Below are 18,846 nucleotides of genomic sequence, written 5' to 3' on the forward strand. Positions count from 1 at the left end.
AAAACCCAGGTGGCATTTTCCAGAGTCAAGAATTCTTTTTAGGAAAGCCAAATGGGAAGGCCATTTTGCCTGCAGAATCTAGAGTCAGAGAACTGGAAATGAAGCTGTGGCCTGGTTCCTCATTGCTGCCCTCAGTGGGTGAAAATGGAGCCAAATAAGACCAACAGAGCCAAAAATAAGATAAATACAGACAGAAAGCTTGAGTTTCTGGATCTGCTCCTGCCTGAGGCTATTTCTAAATCCCTTCAATATATCTCTACAAATGCTAGTAGTGTTGGGTTTCTACCACTTAATCATTGCAAGGACGAGTCTTTGGGCCATAATTACATTGTGAGGAATCCACTCCCTGAAGGAACATGTGTTGGGAGGGAAGAAAGTGCTGAGAGAGTTCGAGAAACTGGATTGATTGAGAAGAGGCTCAGCCAGAGCCAAAGAACAGCATTTCATGGAAGCTGACAATGGGGTTGTTTTAATTGGGAGGTGGGAAACACTTCTGTGGACTTCCTGGGAGGATAATTTGGTGCTTTTAATAAAGCAACTTGACTTGTCCTGCTTTTGGAGCCAACAGTCTGACAAAAAGCAGCACTGTTTGCTGTGGTAGAGGCTGGCGATAATCTCACCTATTTGGCATTGAACAGTCTCCAAGTTCTATTGAGGGAAAGAAGTGTAAGACTATGTAGAGAATTTGTTTTGAGATTGGTGTGTTTAGAATGTGTAGAAAGGCCAGCTCAGAAGACCGCACATAGGAGAGTCAGCAAGGACCTCTGTGGGAAAGGACTTAATGACAAGAACTTTTAATTCTTATGTCTGTACAAACCAGCTTAAATTGAAATTAATTTCTGATGTTTCTGTTGCCATAAAAATGGCATGTTTCCTTTTCTTTTTTTTTTGTCGGTCGTGGGGCTTGAACTCTGGGCCTGGGCGCTGTCCCTCAGCTCTTCAGCTCAAGGCGAGCGCTCTACCACTTGAGCTACAGCGCCACTTCCGGTTTTCTGGTGCTTTATTGGAGATAGGAGTCTCACGGTCTTTCCTGCCCAGGCTGGCTTTGAACCACGATCCTCAGATCTCAGCCTCCTGAGTAGCTAGGATTACAGGCATGAGCCATCAGCGCCCAGCGCATGTTTCCTTTTCATTAGCATAAAGTACTCCGAGTTCTCGACTGGGCATGATGGTGTATATTTGTAGGCCCAGTTAAAGCATAACTGGGGGAGGCTGAGGCTGAAAATATATGAGTCCAAGGCTAATTTAAGCTATCTAGTGAGATCCTGTCACAAAAAGTAATAAATTCTAGATCCTTAGGCCTTAGGGATTTGCTCACTCTTTCACTTGATTATTTGATTTTCAAAGGGACTGAGACCCATTGAGCACTGTTTTTGGAACAAAAGGAATACCCTCAGAGATACTATAGTTTAGCTTAGAAGAAGACAAATATCAAGTAGGGTTTATGCAGAAACAGAAGCATAGAATGTACCAGGCAAACTGTAGGCTCCTACTTTGTGCAAAGTAGTTAAGCATCATTGAGCAGACAACAGGAAGACCTAGAGGAAGGGAGGAAGGAAGCCAGGCAACTCCAAGCACGTGGAATAGTAAGCTTAAAGCCCCAAAGCTGAAGTGTGTTTGATGAGCCTGACACCACAGGGGAGCCTGAGGGCTGAAACAAGTGATGACAAACTAGCACATCAGTCAGATAATGAACTTGAGTCCACTCTGATTGCAAGAAGAAACGTGTAGAGTTTTAGGACCAATGATAAAATGATGAAGCTGGTTGCTCTGTCAAGACTGGTGGAGATAAGGCAAGAAAAAGGTAGAAGCAGGGAGACCAGAATGATCTAGGTGAGAGGAAATGATTTCGACTACGATGGCACAAGTGGCTGGCTGCCATACACAGTCTTGAGGAATTTGCTGGATGGGATAGAGATATCAGAGAAAGGTTGGCAGTACCCAAGATGCAGGTCTCAGGATGAAGATCAACAGATGTCAGAAGACAACCCCACTCCCAGGTCCATCAGAGGCCTAAGTCCATCCAGCTCCCCAGAGGCAGTGTGGCAAACTGTGCTTAGTCAGAGGAGGTGCAGGTCTGAACAGGGAGAGAAGATGGAGGCTTGGGGTTTTCTCTTTGTGGAGAGCCCTAAGCTCCATGGGCAGCAGATCATACCCCAGTACAAAATGGGGTGGCAGCCATGAAATTCCAGGGGGAATGGATGCTGAATGCCTAGATACAACTGACTTGGGGTAAAACAAATAACCCACTATAGCAAGAGAAATTTCACAGGCACATTTAATGATTTCAAAAGTTCATGTATTATGTCCCCCTTTTTTGGGGGGTGGGGGTGAGGTAGTACTAGGTCTTGACCTCAGGGCCTGGCACTGTCCCTTATCTGCTTCACACAAGGCCTACACTTTATCACTTGAGCCACAGCTCCACTTCCAGCTTTTTGCTGGACATGAGTCACACAGACATTCCTGCCCAGGCTAGCTTCAGGCCACAATCCTCAGTTCTCACCCTCCCACATAGCCATAAGAGTGAGCCACTGGTACCAGGCTTTTCCTTCATGTGTTTGCTTGGTTTTTGTTGGTTGTTGGGCTTAAACTCAGGCCCTGGTTGATGTCCTTGAACTTTTTTGTGCTCAAGGAAGCATTCTACCACTTGAACCTTAGCACCACTTCCAACTTTTTCTGAGTAGCTGATTAGAGGTAAGTCTCATAAACTTTCCTGCCCAGGCTGGCTTCAAACCATGATCTTCAGACCTCAGCCTCCTGAGTAGCTAGGATTACAGATGTGAGCCATTGGTGCCCAGCTTCCCTCATGATTTGAGGAACAAATTAGAACCTCCCTCCCTCCCTCTTTCTCCTTCCTTCCCGCCCTCCCTCTCCCCCCCCCATTTTATTAAGCTTTTAAAGACGTGCATTATTTTTGTTATCAGAACAAATAATATATTGTAGAAAGAAAGGCAAGATGATCAATAGTAGCCAATTTAGACAGAGCCAATGAGTAAGAGAAAGAAGTGGTGTTCAAGAATGGGGAGGGGTGTCAGAATATGAGCAACTGAGAACAGACCATGAGAAACTGAAGCATGACCCGAAGTCTCACTTGGGAAACTTGACAAAGGAAGGAATGGCAAGAACATATGCCACACAATTCTTAATAAAGTTTATTAAATAATATGTACAGCAAAGGTAGTAATTTAACACATCTATTTATCAAATCAATCCACTGCAGTAAAGAAAAATAAATGAACAGAAAAATCTGTGCCTGCAGAGTACATGCACTCAGTGTGAAAATTTAAATGGCAATGCTTTAAATTAATTGGTTATATATAATGTCAGTTCTCTCAGAATATGATCTTTCTTTTTGGTAGTAGTCTATTCTAGCAACAGGATTTAATTCTACTGCAGAACTGCAAAAAAAAAGTTTTTTTTTAAACTGCAACTGAAATAATAGTTACCTTCTCTTTCCAGAAGAATTATTATTGTAAATGTTAACAGTTTCCAATGGCAAATGTGCTAAAAGTGAATACTTTGAAATTCCTTCATTTAAATAAAAATGCAAAACAAAACCCCTCTGTGACTCCCTTATTTTACTCCCTTCTGTTCAAATTTTTAAAACTTTTTCTATACAAGGTAGGTACATGGACTATACAAAGTTAAATATACATATTTACACTCCCAGTTCTCGAGCATATGAATTTTTTTTCCTTTTACTGATCCCAGAGAGACTGCAAAAGATATGTAGTTTGGGGCTAGCCTTTACCTGGAAGCATGGCTAATATATCAAAACCTGTTGCAAGGCATGTCACCAGGTAGTTACACTTGCTATTAATAAACCTGTATAAACATTTCAGCATAAAAAATAGGTAATTTATGTTACTAAATGTCTGAAGACAAAAGAGTAATTGGGAACCTGTGTTCCCTGTTTTTTCACACAGAGTCATAGTAAACTGAGGGGATGTGAATTTTAACATGTGATTTTATTAAAGAAGAGCAAGTTGGCAAGGCAACCCCTGTATTTGGGGAGAGAGACAGACGCTGCGTGAAGCTGGCATCAGATGCAAAGGTGGCTTTACAAGTTGGTTTTACTTTCTAGCTGTATTTAAAGAGGTGTTCAAAATTACCTATTAATCAAGAAGCACCCCTCCAAAAAAGTTAAATAGGATTTCATTATTAATGGTTTGTGTTTAAGAAAGACCAAGAAACACAGCCAATATAAGGGTTACATTCCAAATGGGGAGAAACGCTGCTGGGCAAAATGCATGCACATATGCATTTTTACTATATTCCTTCAGAGACAAAAGTAAAAAAAAATCAGGCTCTGTGCTCTGGGATGGGGGAGCAGAGCTTCCAAAGCTATAGGTCATACAGTCATGGGGTCCTAGAAAAAAATCAAGAAGCTTCGTTCTACCATAAAACCTTCTGTCCCTGAAGTTCTACAAATTCACACACTTTTCCCTTGGGATTAAGGCTCCAATTTGTCCTAGTTCCAAACAAATGTCTCTAGAGAAGAGGCAACACATTCTTCTTATCAGCCATTTACACTTCAGTGCAAATTAGGAGTAATTTTTTTTTCTTGAAAGCCTCCTTGAAAGGTTAGGGAGAAAGTGAGGGTACTGAGGCTGATTGGCAGGTGGTGGGAAGCTGGTGGGATCTTAAGATGAGTGTCTGGGACAACCACTGAGGCAGAGGTACTAAAGACAAGTTTTATCTACTTGGAAAAGATTCCAGACTTTGGGACAGTGGTCCTGGGGTAATTCTGAGCTAGCTGCAGAGAGCCAGGGTTCCAGTATACACCCCTACCACTTAGAATTGCTACTCCTATTTGTCACCTTGGAAGTGGATTTGTGGGGAGGATGAGAGTTTGGAGACTCTGGAAAAAGTTCCAAGTATTTCCAGCCAGAATGACTCCCAGTCTAAAGTTCTCTCAGTATCCTCTTTCAGAAGTGAGGTATGGAGACAGAAATACCATGACACCTTCCAGGTCCCTCCAGGGGAAACATCTCTTCTCCCAAACTTCCTTAGCACGTATCACAATCTCTCTTTGCAGTCAGTTTATTTTTTCTGTCTCCCCACTCACCTCCAGTTCCTGGTGGGCAGAAAATGGGGCACCTCTATCTCTGTGTCTGAAAAGTCTAACAGAGAAGCTAATAAAACATCTTTATCACAGCTGCGTCAGAGTAGTAGTGAAGCAGTCATGCGGCCCAGAGGTTTCCTCCTCAGTTGCAGCCCCCACACAGGGCAGACTTCTGGTCACTGCTGCTTGTGGAAAGTTGCTGCTTATACTCAAGCCACTGATCCACACCTTGGGAAGCCTCTGCAGGTGCATGAAGAATACTCACAAGCTGGGGGTGCCAACATGTTGAGTGGTCCTTGAAGTCTTCTGGGGATTTGGGGGGGAATTGGAAACCTGGCATCTCTTCTCAGCCCAGGGCCTCATGGGTAGATCAGTAACCAGAGCATGTCACTGCATGTTAAATAAACTCTAGATGTCATTCTGGGATTCCTGTGAAAATGGGTCTAGCAATCCCAGACTTTCCCAGCCAAACCCAAGCCAGAAAAGAAAGCTTAATATAGGGCTCAGGTAAATGCAGCTGCGCTGCCCTAAAGGCAGCTGTTTATAAAGCCAGAGAGATATGGGAAAGGAATAAGCTAAGCACTGCCACTGGCCTCCGAGGTGGCAGGGCTTCTTGACTTAGTCGCTTGGAAATACAAACCTAACCAATCGGCCTTGACCATCTGCTCCCCAATCTCAGCACAAACCTCATGTGGGCATAGTCAAGGGTAATGCAGGCTCAACACCAAGGTGCCTGGTTTGCCTCCATTTCCTTACCTGGACCTCAGCAGGTCCAATGGCAAAGGGGGGCAGTCTCAGTTTAGCAGACAGTCTCAGTTTAGTCCAGGGCAGCTAGCGATAGAGGATGGGGCAGTCAGTGGGTGCCCAGAGTTGGGGTCTCCAGAACATGGCTAGGGATCTACTTGCCTAGTTCCCTAAGGGTTATTCTAGGCTCAAGGACCCCTTTGAGATGACAGCAGGTAAGGCTGGAAACCAGTAAGCATTTCTGGCTAATCCATTCCTAGACTCTACTCCAGGTAGAGGTAGAGAGGAAGGGGAGGGGAAGGGAAAGCTGGAGTTGTTCCAGAATCAGGTAAGTAAATCTGATTTGCCTCAATTCATTTTGCTCAGCACACGGTTCAGCCCTGATACACAGTAAGCTCAGACTTGAGTGTTAATTGTCACACTTCTCTGTTCCTTTTGTTTTTACTTCTTAACTTTATCCACTGCATTCATCTTCCTACCAACTTAACTTTTAAATAAAGACCAGTTCATGAATTATGCTTCATCCTCAATAAAAATAATTTCTATGGTTATCAGTCTTCTTATAGATATAAAGGTTTTACATAGTTGCCTGGAAAAGTACCAAACTGCCTTGTTCTTCTTGAAGTACCTATAAAAAATAAACAAAAAAAAACAGGAGTGAGAAGACCCAGACACTGAAATCTTCAGCAAATATTCCTTGATAGCAATCCTGCTGTTTATAAAATTATATACTCTCCAAAGCACTTTCCCCTAGCTTATCTCAGGCCACAAAATGAGAGGAAATAAGGCATTTCTACGATTCTCCCTTTTCAGTGGTAGAACCCAGCCTTGGAGAGCATAAAGGACACTTCTGAGGTCCTTCTGCTTAACAAGTATCAGAGGCAGAATCTACCCAGTGAGTCTTCTGATTTCCTGCCCATTGTTCTCACCAATACTTCTTATTTTGGAAGAACTAGCACATAAAGCCAACATAAGAGGACACCTTGGATAACTGTAGGATCTCTAACAGCCCGTCACTGTGACAGCCTATGCAAGGGAAAGGGTCCCTCTAAGCCATCTGGGAACAAAGCCCTTTCTAGACTTCTCCTCATCTGGAACTTCTAGCCTAGAACTTTCCCTTGGAGTCACTCTATAGCAGGGTGGCTGAGATATATTTTACTATCACCATGTGTCATTAGAAGACATTCTAATTGGACTACTGTATCCGTGTCCTAATCAGCTCCCATTTGGCTCCAGAATCCTACTGAATATATCCCCTCACGCAGCCAAAGCTAGCAGACTGGGATTCTTGCCAAACTGCTATTTCTAAAAGGCATCTAAGGAGGATAGTCAAGAAGGTTGCACAGAACTAGGATGGTGAGGCCCTGAGGTGGGAAGGAGCTCACCTGCACTTCTATATATAGCTAGTGTCTTCTTTACAGATGAGGGGAAAAAAATGACTTCTGGTGGACTACTGTGCTTGACCTTTGAATGTTAGGCCTATGAAAGACCCCAAACTTTGGGACAATGATATTGGGATCATTCTCACTGAGGTATTGAAGGAAGTGATCTGAGTGTTCCTAAATGTTGCTTCATGAACTGGAGTGTTCAAGGAAGACACCATTCCAAATACTTCCTTTATCCAATGGCCTAGGGTGGCTCCATTACAGAACTGGTGCCCCTCCCCCACCCATTGAAAATAGAAATACTCCTAGACGACTTTAGTAGCTAACGTACACAGGTGCTACACTTCCTCCCTCCCTTCTTCTTGTTGGACTTATGTGTGTATGCATTCATGCATGTATGCCTGTATGTATGTACATATGTATGTATGAATGTATTTTTGGAGACAAGGTATTATGGGGCCCAGGAGGCTGGCCTTGAAATTGAAATCTGGCTGCCTCAGTCTGTCATGTGCTGAGTAGAGCTGTACTCTAATATGATAACCACATGTGATAACCAAGCAATGGAAATATGGCTAGGCTGAAATGAGCTGAGCTCATTGGATACCAAAGACTTAATATGAAAAGCATTTAAATTTTATCACTAACAATTTTTATACTGGTTATCGGTTCAATGATAATGCTTTGAATGCATTGGATTTATAACATATATAGAATTCATTTCACTGGTTTCTTGTTATTTTAAGTTGGCCTCTAGAAAATTATAAATCCCACATGTGGTTTGCCGAGTGTTTCTATGAGGCTGTACTGCATTCAAATAGCCCCTGATTTCCCAGATCTGATTCTCTTCTGAACAGAACTCAGGGTAGTGGGGACTGTGGGCTTCTGGGGGACCTGGGAGGACAAATAACTTTTGATTCAGAGGCCACTGAAGCCAAGGAAAATCTCTCTGGCTTCCTGTTTATGCCAAGACTTGCTGGTCTCACTAGAATTTTTGACAACTTTTTTTTTCAGAGATAGGAAAGGAAAAGCTAGTTTTCAGAAAGAAAGGGGAAACTAAGGCAAAGAGTAAGTCATGTCTCCCAGTGTTGTATTCATATCTAAGCAGAAAGAACATATAGGCTTTGGGAAAGGGGAGTGGAGAATTTGAATCCTGGCTTCTGACATTGCTTCTTGGCTACTATTTGTGTGTGTATGTGCACGCATACTAAGGTTTGCTAATCCTAGGGCTTGAGCTCAGGGCCTGGGTGTTGTCTCTGAGCTTATATGCTCAAGGCTAGCACTCTAACACTTGAGCTCTACTTCTAGCTTTTTGGTGTTTAATTGGAGATATGAATCCCATGGGCTTTCTTATACAGGCCAGATCCTTAGATTTCAACCTCGTAAGTAGCTAGGATTACAGGCATGAACAACCAGCTCCCTGCTCAGCTCTTACTTTTGTTTTTGGTCAGTCATGGGGCTTGAGCTTAGGGCCTGGGCACTGTCTCTAAGCACCTTTGCTCTACCACTTTGAGGCATAGGGCCACTTCCAATTCTCTAGTGGTCAATTGGAGATACAAATTCCTACCCAGACTGGCTTCAAAGCTGGGTCCTCAGATCTCAGCCTTCTTAGTAGCTAGGATTATATGTATGAGTTACCAGTGCTCAGCTGCACTCACTTTTTGAGTATGAGGACAACAGTTGTCCTACATGACTACTTATATGAAAATGTCAATAAAAGCACATCAAACAGTGTCTGGGTTATAACAGAATCTCAATAAATGTTGATCTTTCTTTCCTCTTTTCATAAAGACAGTTCTTTATTATTGTTGTTTTGTTTGTGTGTGTGTGTGTGTGTGTATTTGTGTGTTGGGGAGCCTCACATGATAAAGCAAATGCTCTATCATGGGTGTGGTGGCACACACTTCTAATCCCATCTACTTAACGATGGAGGCAGCAGGATCTTGAACCAGAGACAAGTCCAGGTAAAGTTAGTGAGACTCTATCTCAAAAAAAATAAGAAGAACAAAAGAGCTGGGGTTAATGGATAACTAGCTCAAATGGTAGAACATTTATCTAGCATGTGTGATGCTCTGGGTTCAATCCCAAGTACCCCACACACATTTTTTTTTTAAAAGCTCTACCACTGAGCAATATCTCTTGGTTGTGGACCAGAGTTCGGGAATGCTACATTCTGTACAGAGAACACTGATGGTTCATCACACCTACTGCTTCCCTCCATGAGCATCTAGGACGAAAAGCACCATGAGAGTCTTACCAACAAACCATCCGTCGTCACATTTTTCCATGACATCAACGATATCCCCATCTCGGAGTTCCAACTCATCATCATTCTGTGGTATATAGCTATATAATGCTTGGTAGCTAAATCTATAAATGAGAAGCAAGAATATAAATGACTCACATGATAACAGGATTAAATAATGAGTTTTTTTTTCTTCTGGTTCTGGGGCTTGAATTCTGTGTCTGAGGATGTCCCTGAGCTTCTTTTGCTTGAGGCTAGTGCTCTATCACTTGAGCCACTCATGCTATTTCTGGCTTTTTTGAGTACAGACTTTCCTGCCTGGGCTGGCTTTGAACCATGATCTTCAGGACTACAGGCATGAGCCACAGGCACCTGGCTAATAATGAGTTTTTAATCACATTTCTGTTAAGCTAATATTTAAGAAATATTTCCCACTTATCAGTAAAGATAAAATGATTTCTTTTAAACACAATAGGAGTCATGGCAGAGTTTCTTGGCTCCTGAGCCCTCCTCTCATGTGTCCTCCTCTCATAGCCAGGCCAAGACTGAGATAGAGGAGGTGACAGATAGAAAGGCCCCACCTCAGGGAGAATCAGACAGTCTACAGGAGTATGAATATATGGGAGTCTGGAGAGAAAAGGGGGCTCTGTCCTGGCTTTTTGTGGTAGCCGTACAAGGGGAGACACAGATGGGGCTGACTGACCCTTGACATGCTCTAGAGAGCCATTGGTCAGTGACCACTACTGTCCCTGCCCACTCTGTTGGCATTCTGAGTTTGGGAGCTTCTGCCTTGGTCCTGGAGCTTAGCAGGATAAAATATTTTGTCTTCTTCTCTAATCATGTGACACTTGAGGAAATATGTTCATCATATAAATTAATTAGGGATGAGAGGAATGGAAATTCGTGACAAGCAAGACAATCAGTCCTCTAATTTTATTTGGTTACCACAGACAGATTTTTTTTTTTTTGGTCTAGTGTGCCTTCCTACTTCTACTCCCTGCCTTTAAAGCAATCCAAGGTTTTTTCTTAAAATAAGAGAACACATGTAGATTACTAAGGATAATCAGAGGTTATTTAATCCTGGCTATATACATTGGAAAACATAAAGCATTTATGAAACAGGTAGATGATATAGGCAGAAAAATAAATGAAAAGTACATATGTATTCTCTGTCTAGTAAAACCATCCTGAGTGCTTTAAGACCCCTGAAAGCTTTCTGCCTCCTTCTGCCCCCCCCCCCGCCCAATCCCAGTGATGACTGAGCTAAGATTTTCTTTCTTTTCTTTTTTAAAATTTACTCACTGTTTGGCCTAAGGCATTTGGTCTGTGCTAATCTTTGTTCTAATAATAGCAATTTCATTGATACTACTTTGTCATCAAGGCAAGGCTTTGTTTTTATTTATTCCTTCAACAGATGCTAAAGGGGCACCTACTATGTGCCAACTTTACAATTCTTTGTACTTATTACTTTGAAACACAACACTAACAGCAGAATTTTTAAAGTGAAACTATCATTTGCCATTTCTAAGCATGTCAATGACTCCCTGTGTGTTGCTAAGAGAGACCAGAAACAAGCATGTGGTCTGTTTCCACAAACAGGAGGTTCATGCTGTTCTGCTAAAACTATAGGGACAGCTTCCTTTACACATTTCTCTAAGTGTCCTGATACTTTGATTGTGGATTCTGCTACCAGAATGGAGGTATCTACCTCGGAATTGAGAAAGGCAAACAGATTTCCAGCTGTAATGCATTTGCGTTTGTCTGCTCTTCCCTATCCAACTTGGTTCCTACAGCTAGCTGCCCAACATATGTCCTTGCTAACATCTTAATATATCTTGTCACCTTAATTTCTACTGTGTCTGCTTGTCAGTTTTCAGACAGTGAACACTGGCTGGAGAGAATCTGAACCCTGGAGGCCTGGGTATAGATTCACTAAGCTCTAATTTTGGATGAGCCTCTTACGGCTTCAGGACTCTACTACCTTTGCCAGTTTTGGTGCCCCACTCTCAGTGGAGTGCTCCTTGCTCTGTCTTTACTTCTGAAGATTAAGCTGCCATGGCAACAATTGAATCTTTCCCTCCAGATTTGGGCTTCTGTGTCTCCATTCACCTTCCTGACCCTATTCCATATTCAAGAGTCCCTTCTCCTGGTCATGTGGAGCATCTTTCGCTGGGTTTACATCGTTCAGCTCTGTTACCTCTGGCTCCTCTGGTACAAACATGCCCAAGTCCTAGTTCTGTCCCCAATAATCTTTGATCTATAGCTCCGCTCCCCGCTTACTCCTCAGCCCTTCCTAGGGGAACATCTGTCTCAGAAGTCAACAGTGACTTTTCCAGTGGCCAGAGAGGCAGCACAGTGGCTATTGTTCATTTCCTAGTCCTGGCCAGACGTTCCCACTTTAGAAACCAACAGTGGAAGCCAGGCACTGGTATTCACACTTATAATCCTAGCTACTTAAGAGATAGAAAACTGAGGATTGCAGTTCCAAGCCAGCCTGTGCAGTGAAGTCCAGAGGACTGTCATCTCCATTCAACTAGCAAAATGCCAGAAGTAGAGCTATACCTCAAGTGGTAGAACACTGGCTTTTTCCCTCTAGACTAGGACTCTACCACTTGAGCCAAACCTCCACTTTCAACTTTTTGCTAGTTAATTCGAGATAAGAGTCTTACAGATTTTTCTGCACCAGATGGCTTCAGATCATGATCATCATATCTGAGCCTCCTGAGTAGCTAGGCTTATAGGCATGAGCCAAAAGTGCCCTGCTCAATACATTTGTGAATGAACTAGTCAACCTGTCCATTCATTTCTGCTCAAAATTAACTGCTCTTTCTTCTGTGTTCCTTACAAAACTAGAGATGAAACCCACCAGCCTAGCTCTCACTTTTAGTTTTAACTCTACCTACCTCTTTCTCCTAGTAGTTCATAGCACTCTTTATTTGCCTACCACCTGTCTTCACAGTGGCTTAAAGTAGATACCCTTAAAAAAGTAAGAAGTGATTCACTCATTCCCTCCAAGTGGCTGTCTGTCCCAAAGGTCAGTCCATGATCCACTTTCTAAGGTCATAAGCCCAAAGTCCACCAGGAAATGTAAGAAGCAAAGTTAGCCAACTGTACTTACAAGTCTTGTGAGGTTTGACTCCTGTCTGGGGCGACTCTTCGCTGCTGGGCTTGAGGTTGCTGAGAAATGATTAAAGATGATTTGTCAGAAGGGGATACCTTGTGATGTAAGTCAAGGGGATGAGAGACAGTGCTGCAGTAATGAACAGATTTCTCAGCAATGTTTATGATCTCATTGCAAACTGCTTCCTGTGAGGTGGCCCCAAGATATCCAGAAACCCCCATAAAACAGTCAATGTGGGGACAAAAAAAAACAAAAAGGAAGAGAGGAAGAGATGTAACATTCCAGACGAAGCACATTAAGTCCAAGGAAAAAACAGAGTTGAAGATCCAGGTTAAAAAAAGAGATTCCAGTAGTGGAGTGCAGGAGGGATCCAGGCGAAAGCATGGAAAAACAGGTAAGATATAGAAGAATTTGGGATTTAGTATGAATATTAAAAATAAAAAGGCAGCAGCATAAAAGCCTGTAATTAGTGAATATCTGTTACAAAGGGAATAATCTCAGGATTGAAATGCAAGTATGTATCCCCAGTCATGCATTAATAAATTAATACATTAATTTAATCCCACATGTAGGCAAATTGGAAAAATTGTCTCGAAATCCCTCTGCTTCTTCAGAAGGGAAAGAGGGTGGCCGAACACCTGGCTCTACTACAATAGCCATGGAATCTTGTATATCACGGCTCTGTGTGTCTCCCAGGCATTACTTTGGTCTAGACTTGAGCCAGCAAGGATTCTCTTTAGGAAAACTACAGTCTTAGTCAACAGGCATCTTACCACATAGTTCTTTTCAGATTCTGTGAGATCAGGTCCTGCTCTCAATGAATGATGAGAAGGCTGTGATCACCAAGCAAATCATAAGGGAGACATTTTTAGCAGATGTCATGTTGGGAAGGATTCAAAATAAAAGCATGAGCAAGTACATGTACCACACCATTGCACTCAGATGACACCGGATACTCACGGCCCGTGGCCACTGAGTTTCCACATGAGAAACTCACACAACATGTTGGATGCACAGGAGAAAATGCAGATGTAACAGAGTTAGAAGCAAGCATTCAGGCAATGAAATGAAAACTTGGAAATATGGCTGCAGTAAAAGAATGAACAACACAGGATCACCAGATTGGCAGGAGAGACACGTGACAGGGCTATCTTTAGGAGCAGATATGCCCTCTCCATATGTGTACAATATGTGTACTGTTCCCCTGTCTCAGATAATAATCTCTGAAGAAGGGAACCAGTATCAGTTTTTGTTGACTGAGGGCCAATGATAGAATTGGCTCATAAACTCAAGTCTGCTACATTTGGGTACTTAGTTGTAAATGCATAATACTTTTGACATATTCTTGAGGAATAAAGTCTCAGACAAGCTTACTGTTCTAGAAATAGCTTCACATGACATACTCTAGTGAAGTATAAAACAAGTTCAGAGGGCTCATAGGGCAGAGCTTGCTTTCAGAAACAGATATAGATAGAGGTGATTGTTCCTAGTCCCTCATTAGCCCTAGAACCATGTATTGATATAGAGACAAGTGTAATCAAGACATTCTTCTGAGTGGGACTTCCATTGTAGAAGGCCAGGCCCCCACTGAAAAAGTTTCCACCAGAGGACTCAATTCCAAACTCTAATTACTCTGAATAAACATCTAAAAAGTCATCCAGGTGAAATGTAATAACTTCAATAGGTCCTGTATGACCAATTTCCATTCCAGCCATCACTTCCCTGCTCTTGTCCTTCAAGTTTTCCATTCCACCCTTTCAACTACAGTCACTCAAACCATTCTCCTTGAATTCTGGCAGTAGTGAAAGAGAAGACAGAACTGAAGGGCCATTTCATGCTCTTTCTACAATGTCTCAGAACCTGTAGACCTGTGCCAGGTAGATAGAAGCCATTTCTGAAGAATGAAAGGACCTTGGGTGCCTTGATGGCAAAATAGACAGACTATCACTTGACTGACAGAAGGAATGACCTAAAAGTGAACACTGTCCAACAAAAGTGGCTGCCCAAAGGAATGAGTTTCTGTCACAGCAGCTGTTGGAGCTGAGGCTGCAGTTGCTATTGACTGTCAGTAGTTGGGGTTCTATAGATGACTATGTTTCAAGGGCAAACATAGGTAGGTATCATCCAGGACCCGGCTAAGTGTAGATTCTCACTTGCTTCAACTGAGGTAGGCCAGATTACATTTCTAATTGGTGCTAATGCTGCTGGTTCTCAGCCTAACTTTTTGAACCACAGTACTAGAGAGATACTGATTCCGTCTTTAGTACCTTCTTTACCATACTCAAAACAGAAGAAAATCATCATCATGGCCTTAGCATCTGGATAGTACAAACACCCCCATTCCTGAGAGGTCGAATGATGAAGTTCTTCACTTAGTATTTGCTGGATAAACGAAGGAAAAAGGCAAGATAAATATTTATCCTATTACCTCAGATTCAGTTTCTCCATGTTTAGATTCAACGGAAACAACCTATATGGCTGGAATATAAATCTGGACTTTTTGGAAGAGAGGAGAATGGTATGGAGTATACCTCGGTGGACATGGAAATTGATAACCATGAACAAGAATGAACCTTTCACTTCAAACACTGCTTCCTTTGAGATTGTAGGTTATTTTGTTTTTTGGGGTTTTTTTGTCCTTAATTGAAGGTAAGAGTCTCATGGTCTTTCCTATCCAGGCTGGCTTTGAACTGAGATCCTCAAATTTCAGCCTCTTGAGTAAGTAGGATTTTAGGCACAAGCCACCAGCAACTGGCTACAAGGATTTCCCTTGAAATTTTATTTTCACTTTGAATAGATCTTCCTCTTCCTCCTTTCCTCTTCCATCTTCACTTTTTTCCTCTTCTTTTTTTCATTCTTCCTTTCTTTCCTTTTTTTTTTTTCTTGGTGTTGTTTGGTGGTATTGGGATTTGAACTGTGATTCTTTTTTTTTTTGGATCCGGTCGTGGGCCTGAACTCTGGGCCTGGGTGCTGTCCCTCAGCTCTTCAGCTCAAGGATAGTGCTCTACCACTTGAGCCACAGTGTCACTTCCAGCTTTTTCTGCTTATGTGGTGCTGAGGAATCAAACCCAGGGTCTCATGCATGCAAGGTAAGCGTTCTACCACTAAGCCACCTTCCCAGCCCTGAACTCTGAATCTTATGCTTGCTAAGCTGGCACTCTACTATTTGAGTCATACCTCCAGCCCTCCCCATTTTCTAACTACTTAACAGCTTCATACAGCTCTTCTAATTCTCTGCTGTCCAATATGGTAGCCAATTGCCACCCGTAGCTGTTAAATATTTGAGCTGTGACAAATATGAAGAGAAATGGCATAGGTGTAATAATGTTTGGATACATGGGTTAAATAAAATGTATGATGAAAATTAATTTCATCTCTTCTATTTTACTGTGGGTACTGGAAAATATTGAATTACATATGTGGCTAAGATTCTCTTTTCATGGGTAGTGCTCTTCTGAACTGTCCCAGGGCCTCAGCACTTGCCCTTATGTAAGCCTAAGAGAGTAGACACAAGTTCTCACCAGGCCTCACCTAGGGCTAAGAATAAAGGGAGTGTTAGCTCATGCTAAGTACATTTTGGATATTGCAGATGCATTCCACTTCTCCCACGTGTTTGGGAAAAATAGTGACCAGTCCAATATGTATGGGTACATCCATGTACACACATACACAAACCAACATACACTACTACGCTCTTGCCTCTCCCACCAATGGTAAGCAGGGAATAGTCACTGACCTGAAATTTTATTTCTTCTATGTTTACATTCAAGTTGCCCTTCCTGCCCAAGTGAGTAACTCTGCATGTGTCCTTGATCTGCTATCCTGTGTCCTTCTATCTTCCATTCTCCTTGGTCAGAGATTTGATCTTAGCTTTGAGAGCTGTTAATCCCTCTGGATCCACAAAACACCTGGTGCTACTGCAGTTACTAAGCGTCCTCTTCTAGCTTTGGGGGTGCGCCAAAGCCTTGAGTCCCAAAATAAATTACACCAGCTAAGGACAGAGACACCATCTCTACATGGTCCCAGATCCCCTCTAGAAATACCATGAATCTCTGCTACTCTCCTGACTGGCCCAAGTCTCCAAGACAGCATCCTTCTGTTCACCTCATGTCCCACCCTTCATGACTTCTCAGACCCGACCGTGGCCTTCCCAGTGGAACAGTAAAAAAAACAATCTGGGTTCCAGGACAGTCTTTGATATGAATTGATTTTCCCCTTGAGCAAAATGTTAAACATGTTAAGAATCAAGTTCTAAAATAAATAAGAGGGTTGGATGTGGGCCTTGAATTGCAATTTTCCAACCTCCATCTCCCAGGTAGGTGTGATTACAGACATGAGCCATGGAGCCCATTTTATTCAATTCTTTTAACTGACTCAAGAAGGTGGTCATTTTGTAAATTTTGTAAATGAGAAAACAAAGAGCCAGCATGTCTGAATTGGAAATGAGAAAAGTCAAGATGTAAGCACAGACTCTAAATTCTATGCATTCATTTTGCTGCATTCTGATCTTCTAGGTATTCTACCAAGGGGAGATTTAAAAACAGCTGGGAACAGGTGCTGATGGAGGGATCATCTTAAACTGTCCAGTACTAGCCAGGAGCTGGTGGCTCACACCTGTAATCCTAGCTATTCAGGAGGCTGAGATCTGAGGATCGCAGTTCAAAGCCAGCCTGGCAGCAAAATCCATGAGACTCTTATCTCCAATAAACCACCAGAAAACTAGAAGAGCACTAGTCTTGAGCTGAAGAGCTAAGGGACAGCGCCCAGGCCCAGAGTTCAAGACACACACACACACACACACACACACACACACACACACCTGTCCAGTACTGTGAAGCTGGCATTTGGGTTTCTACTGAAAAAGTACCATTTCTCTTAACCTCATTTTAGGGGTAGACACTGAGGCTTCAGATCTTGGTTCTTTAATACTTAATACTTTCTGGTTGTTCTGGAAGAATTGTAGCCTGTGTTTTTCCCCATCCTGTAAATTGTTAACACTCTCTGTGTTTATTTAGAGATTTCCCTTCTGATTGAGTCAAAAGAAAACATTTCCCATTTTTGAGTAACCTAAGACTTTCAATTTCCTTTTTATTTTTTCAAGTTCCATCACATGTTTTCTCCTTCTACTCCTGATCTCCATCCTCCAGCCAGGCCTTTCCCTTTTTCTGATCTTTCTGGGAAAGACTCTACTTTCCATGTGGTGAGGGAACCACCCTCTGATGTCACTGAAGCACACCTATCTATCTTCAGGTGAGCTGCTTCTTCCCTCCTCAGTTTTTTCTAATGAAGTATTTTAGTAAGGGTTTCAGAGGTAGATGTACCGGACACACCTAGCTGTTATAAGTACTTTCATTTGGTAGTTCATGCCCTCAATATATTATTGTTTGATTGGCTTCCTTCATGTTAAGAACTAAGATTATGTTACATAAGCTACTCAGGAACCAGTTTTCTCATTTCATGGAAATGCTGAATGGGCTAGGAGCTCTTGACCTCATGGTCCATGGACAAGGTAGGAGCTCTCAGGCTGACTCAGGTATAGCCCTCTAGAAACAAGGCAGTATTAGGTGTACATGCCAACTCCCCTACAATGTACTGTCCTTAGATCCTTTGAGGGTCTGTGATACAGAAAATGTTACAAGTCACTGGGACAAATGATCTCTAAAAAATGAATTTTCATTCAGAAATTTTATGAAGTTATAGTTATATCACAAGTTGCATCATATAGAAGCCTACAGATTCTATAAATTCTGCAGATTCTTAGATAACAAGCCTAGATGTGGGCAGGCAAACTATCTTGGGAAACTCAGAAAACACTTGAAGATAGACATTTCCAGGATGATCTTCCCCTTTCCTTTCTTGATTGTTCTAAATTTTGTTGGTAAAAATGATACCCAGCAGTATTCCAAAAATTCTGTGGATAATTCTGAACTCTTACATGTGTTTGTACATGTTTGTGTATGTTCTTGTCCAATTAATTAAGTTGTCCCTCCAAAAAATAAATAAAAGGAAAGTTTTTCTTTTTCAAAGGAAAGGTCTGAAGGACTGTAATAAACCCCCAGCTTAAAGTTATATATGTGTTTTTCTCATTTCAACTGCAATTCACATAGGACTTTTACCTAATCCTAGAATATCAAAGTTAAAAAGGAATATCAGTGTTCATAGCCAGCTGAGTCTTTTGTTTGTGGGCAAGGAAGCTGCTAGGAAAGAGTAACTCATCCAAAGGCACCCAGAAGACTATGAACAGAGCTGGAGCTAGAAACCTTGAGACTAGTGCTCTTTCTACCACTCC

General features: G+C 42.2%; 1 protein-coding gene across 6 annotated transcripts in view; it reads right to left on the bottom strand.

Moving 5' to 3' along the window:
- Positions 1-3,113: 3,113 nt before the first annotated feature.
- Positions 3,114-18,846, bottom strand: part of Sorbs1 (sorbin and SH3 domain containing 1) — a 236,646-nt gene continuing 220,913 nt past the window's right edge. For all 6 annotated transcript variants that reach the window (XM_013017802.1, XM_013017801.1, XM_013017804.1 and 3 more), the window contains 3 exons: positions 12,555-12,613; positions 9,449-9,561; positions 3,114-6,437 (listed from right to left, as the gene is read on the bottom strand). In XM_013017802.1, coding sequence (XP_012873256.1) covers positions 6,370-6,437; positions 9,449-9,561; positions 12,555-12,613 — 240 coding nt within the window. In that variant the 3' untranslated portion in view covers positions 3,114-6,369. The remainder of the gene's footprint in view (positions 6,438-9,448; positions 9,562-12,554; positions 12,614-18,846) is intronic.

The sequence above is a fragment of the Dipodomys ordii genome, unplaced genomic scaffold (assembly GCF_000151885.1).
Source record: "Dipodomys ordii isolate 6190 unplaced genomic scaffold, Dord_2.0 Scaffold36, whole genome shotgun sequence".
Taxonomy (NCBI): domain Eukaryota; kingdom Metazoa; phylum Chordata; class Mammalia; order Rodentia; family Heteromyidae; genus Dipodomys; species Dipodomys ordii.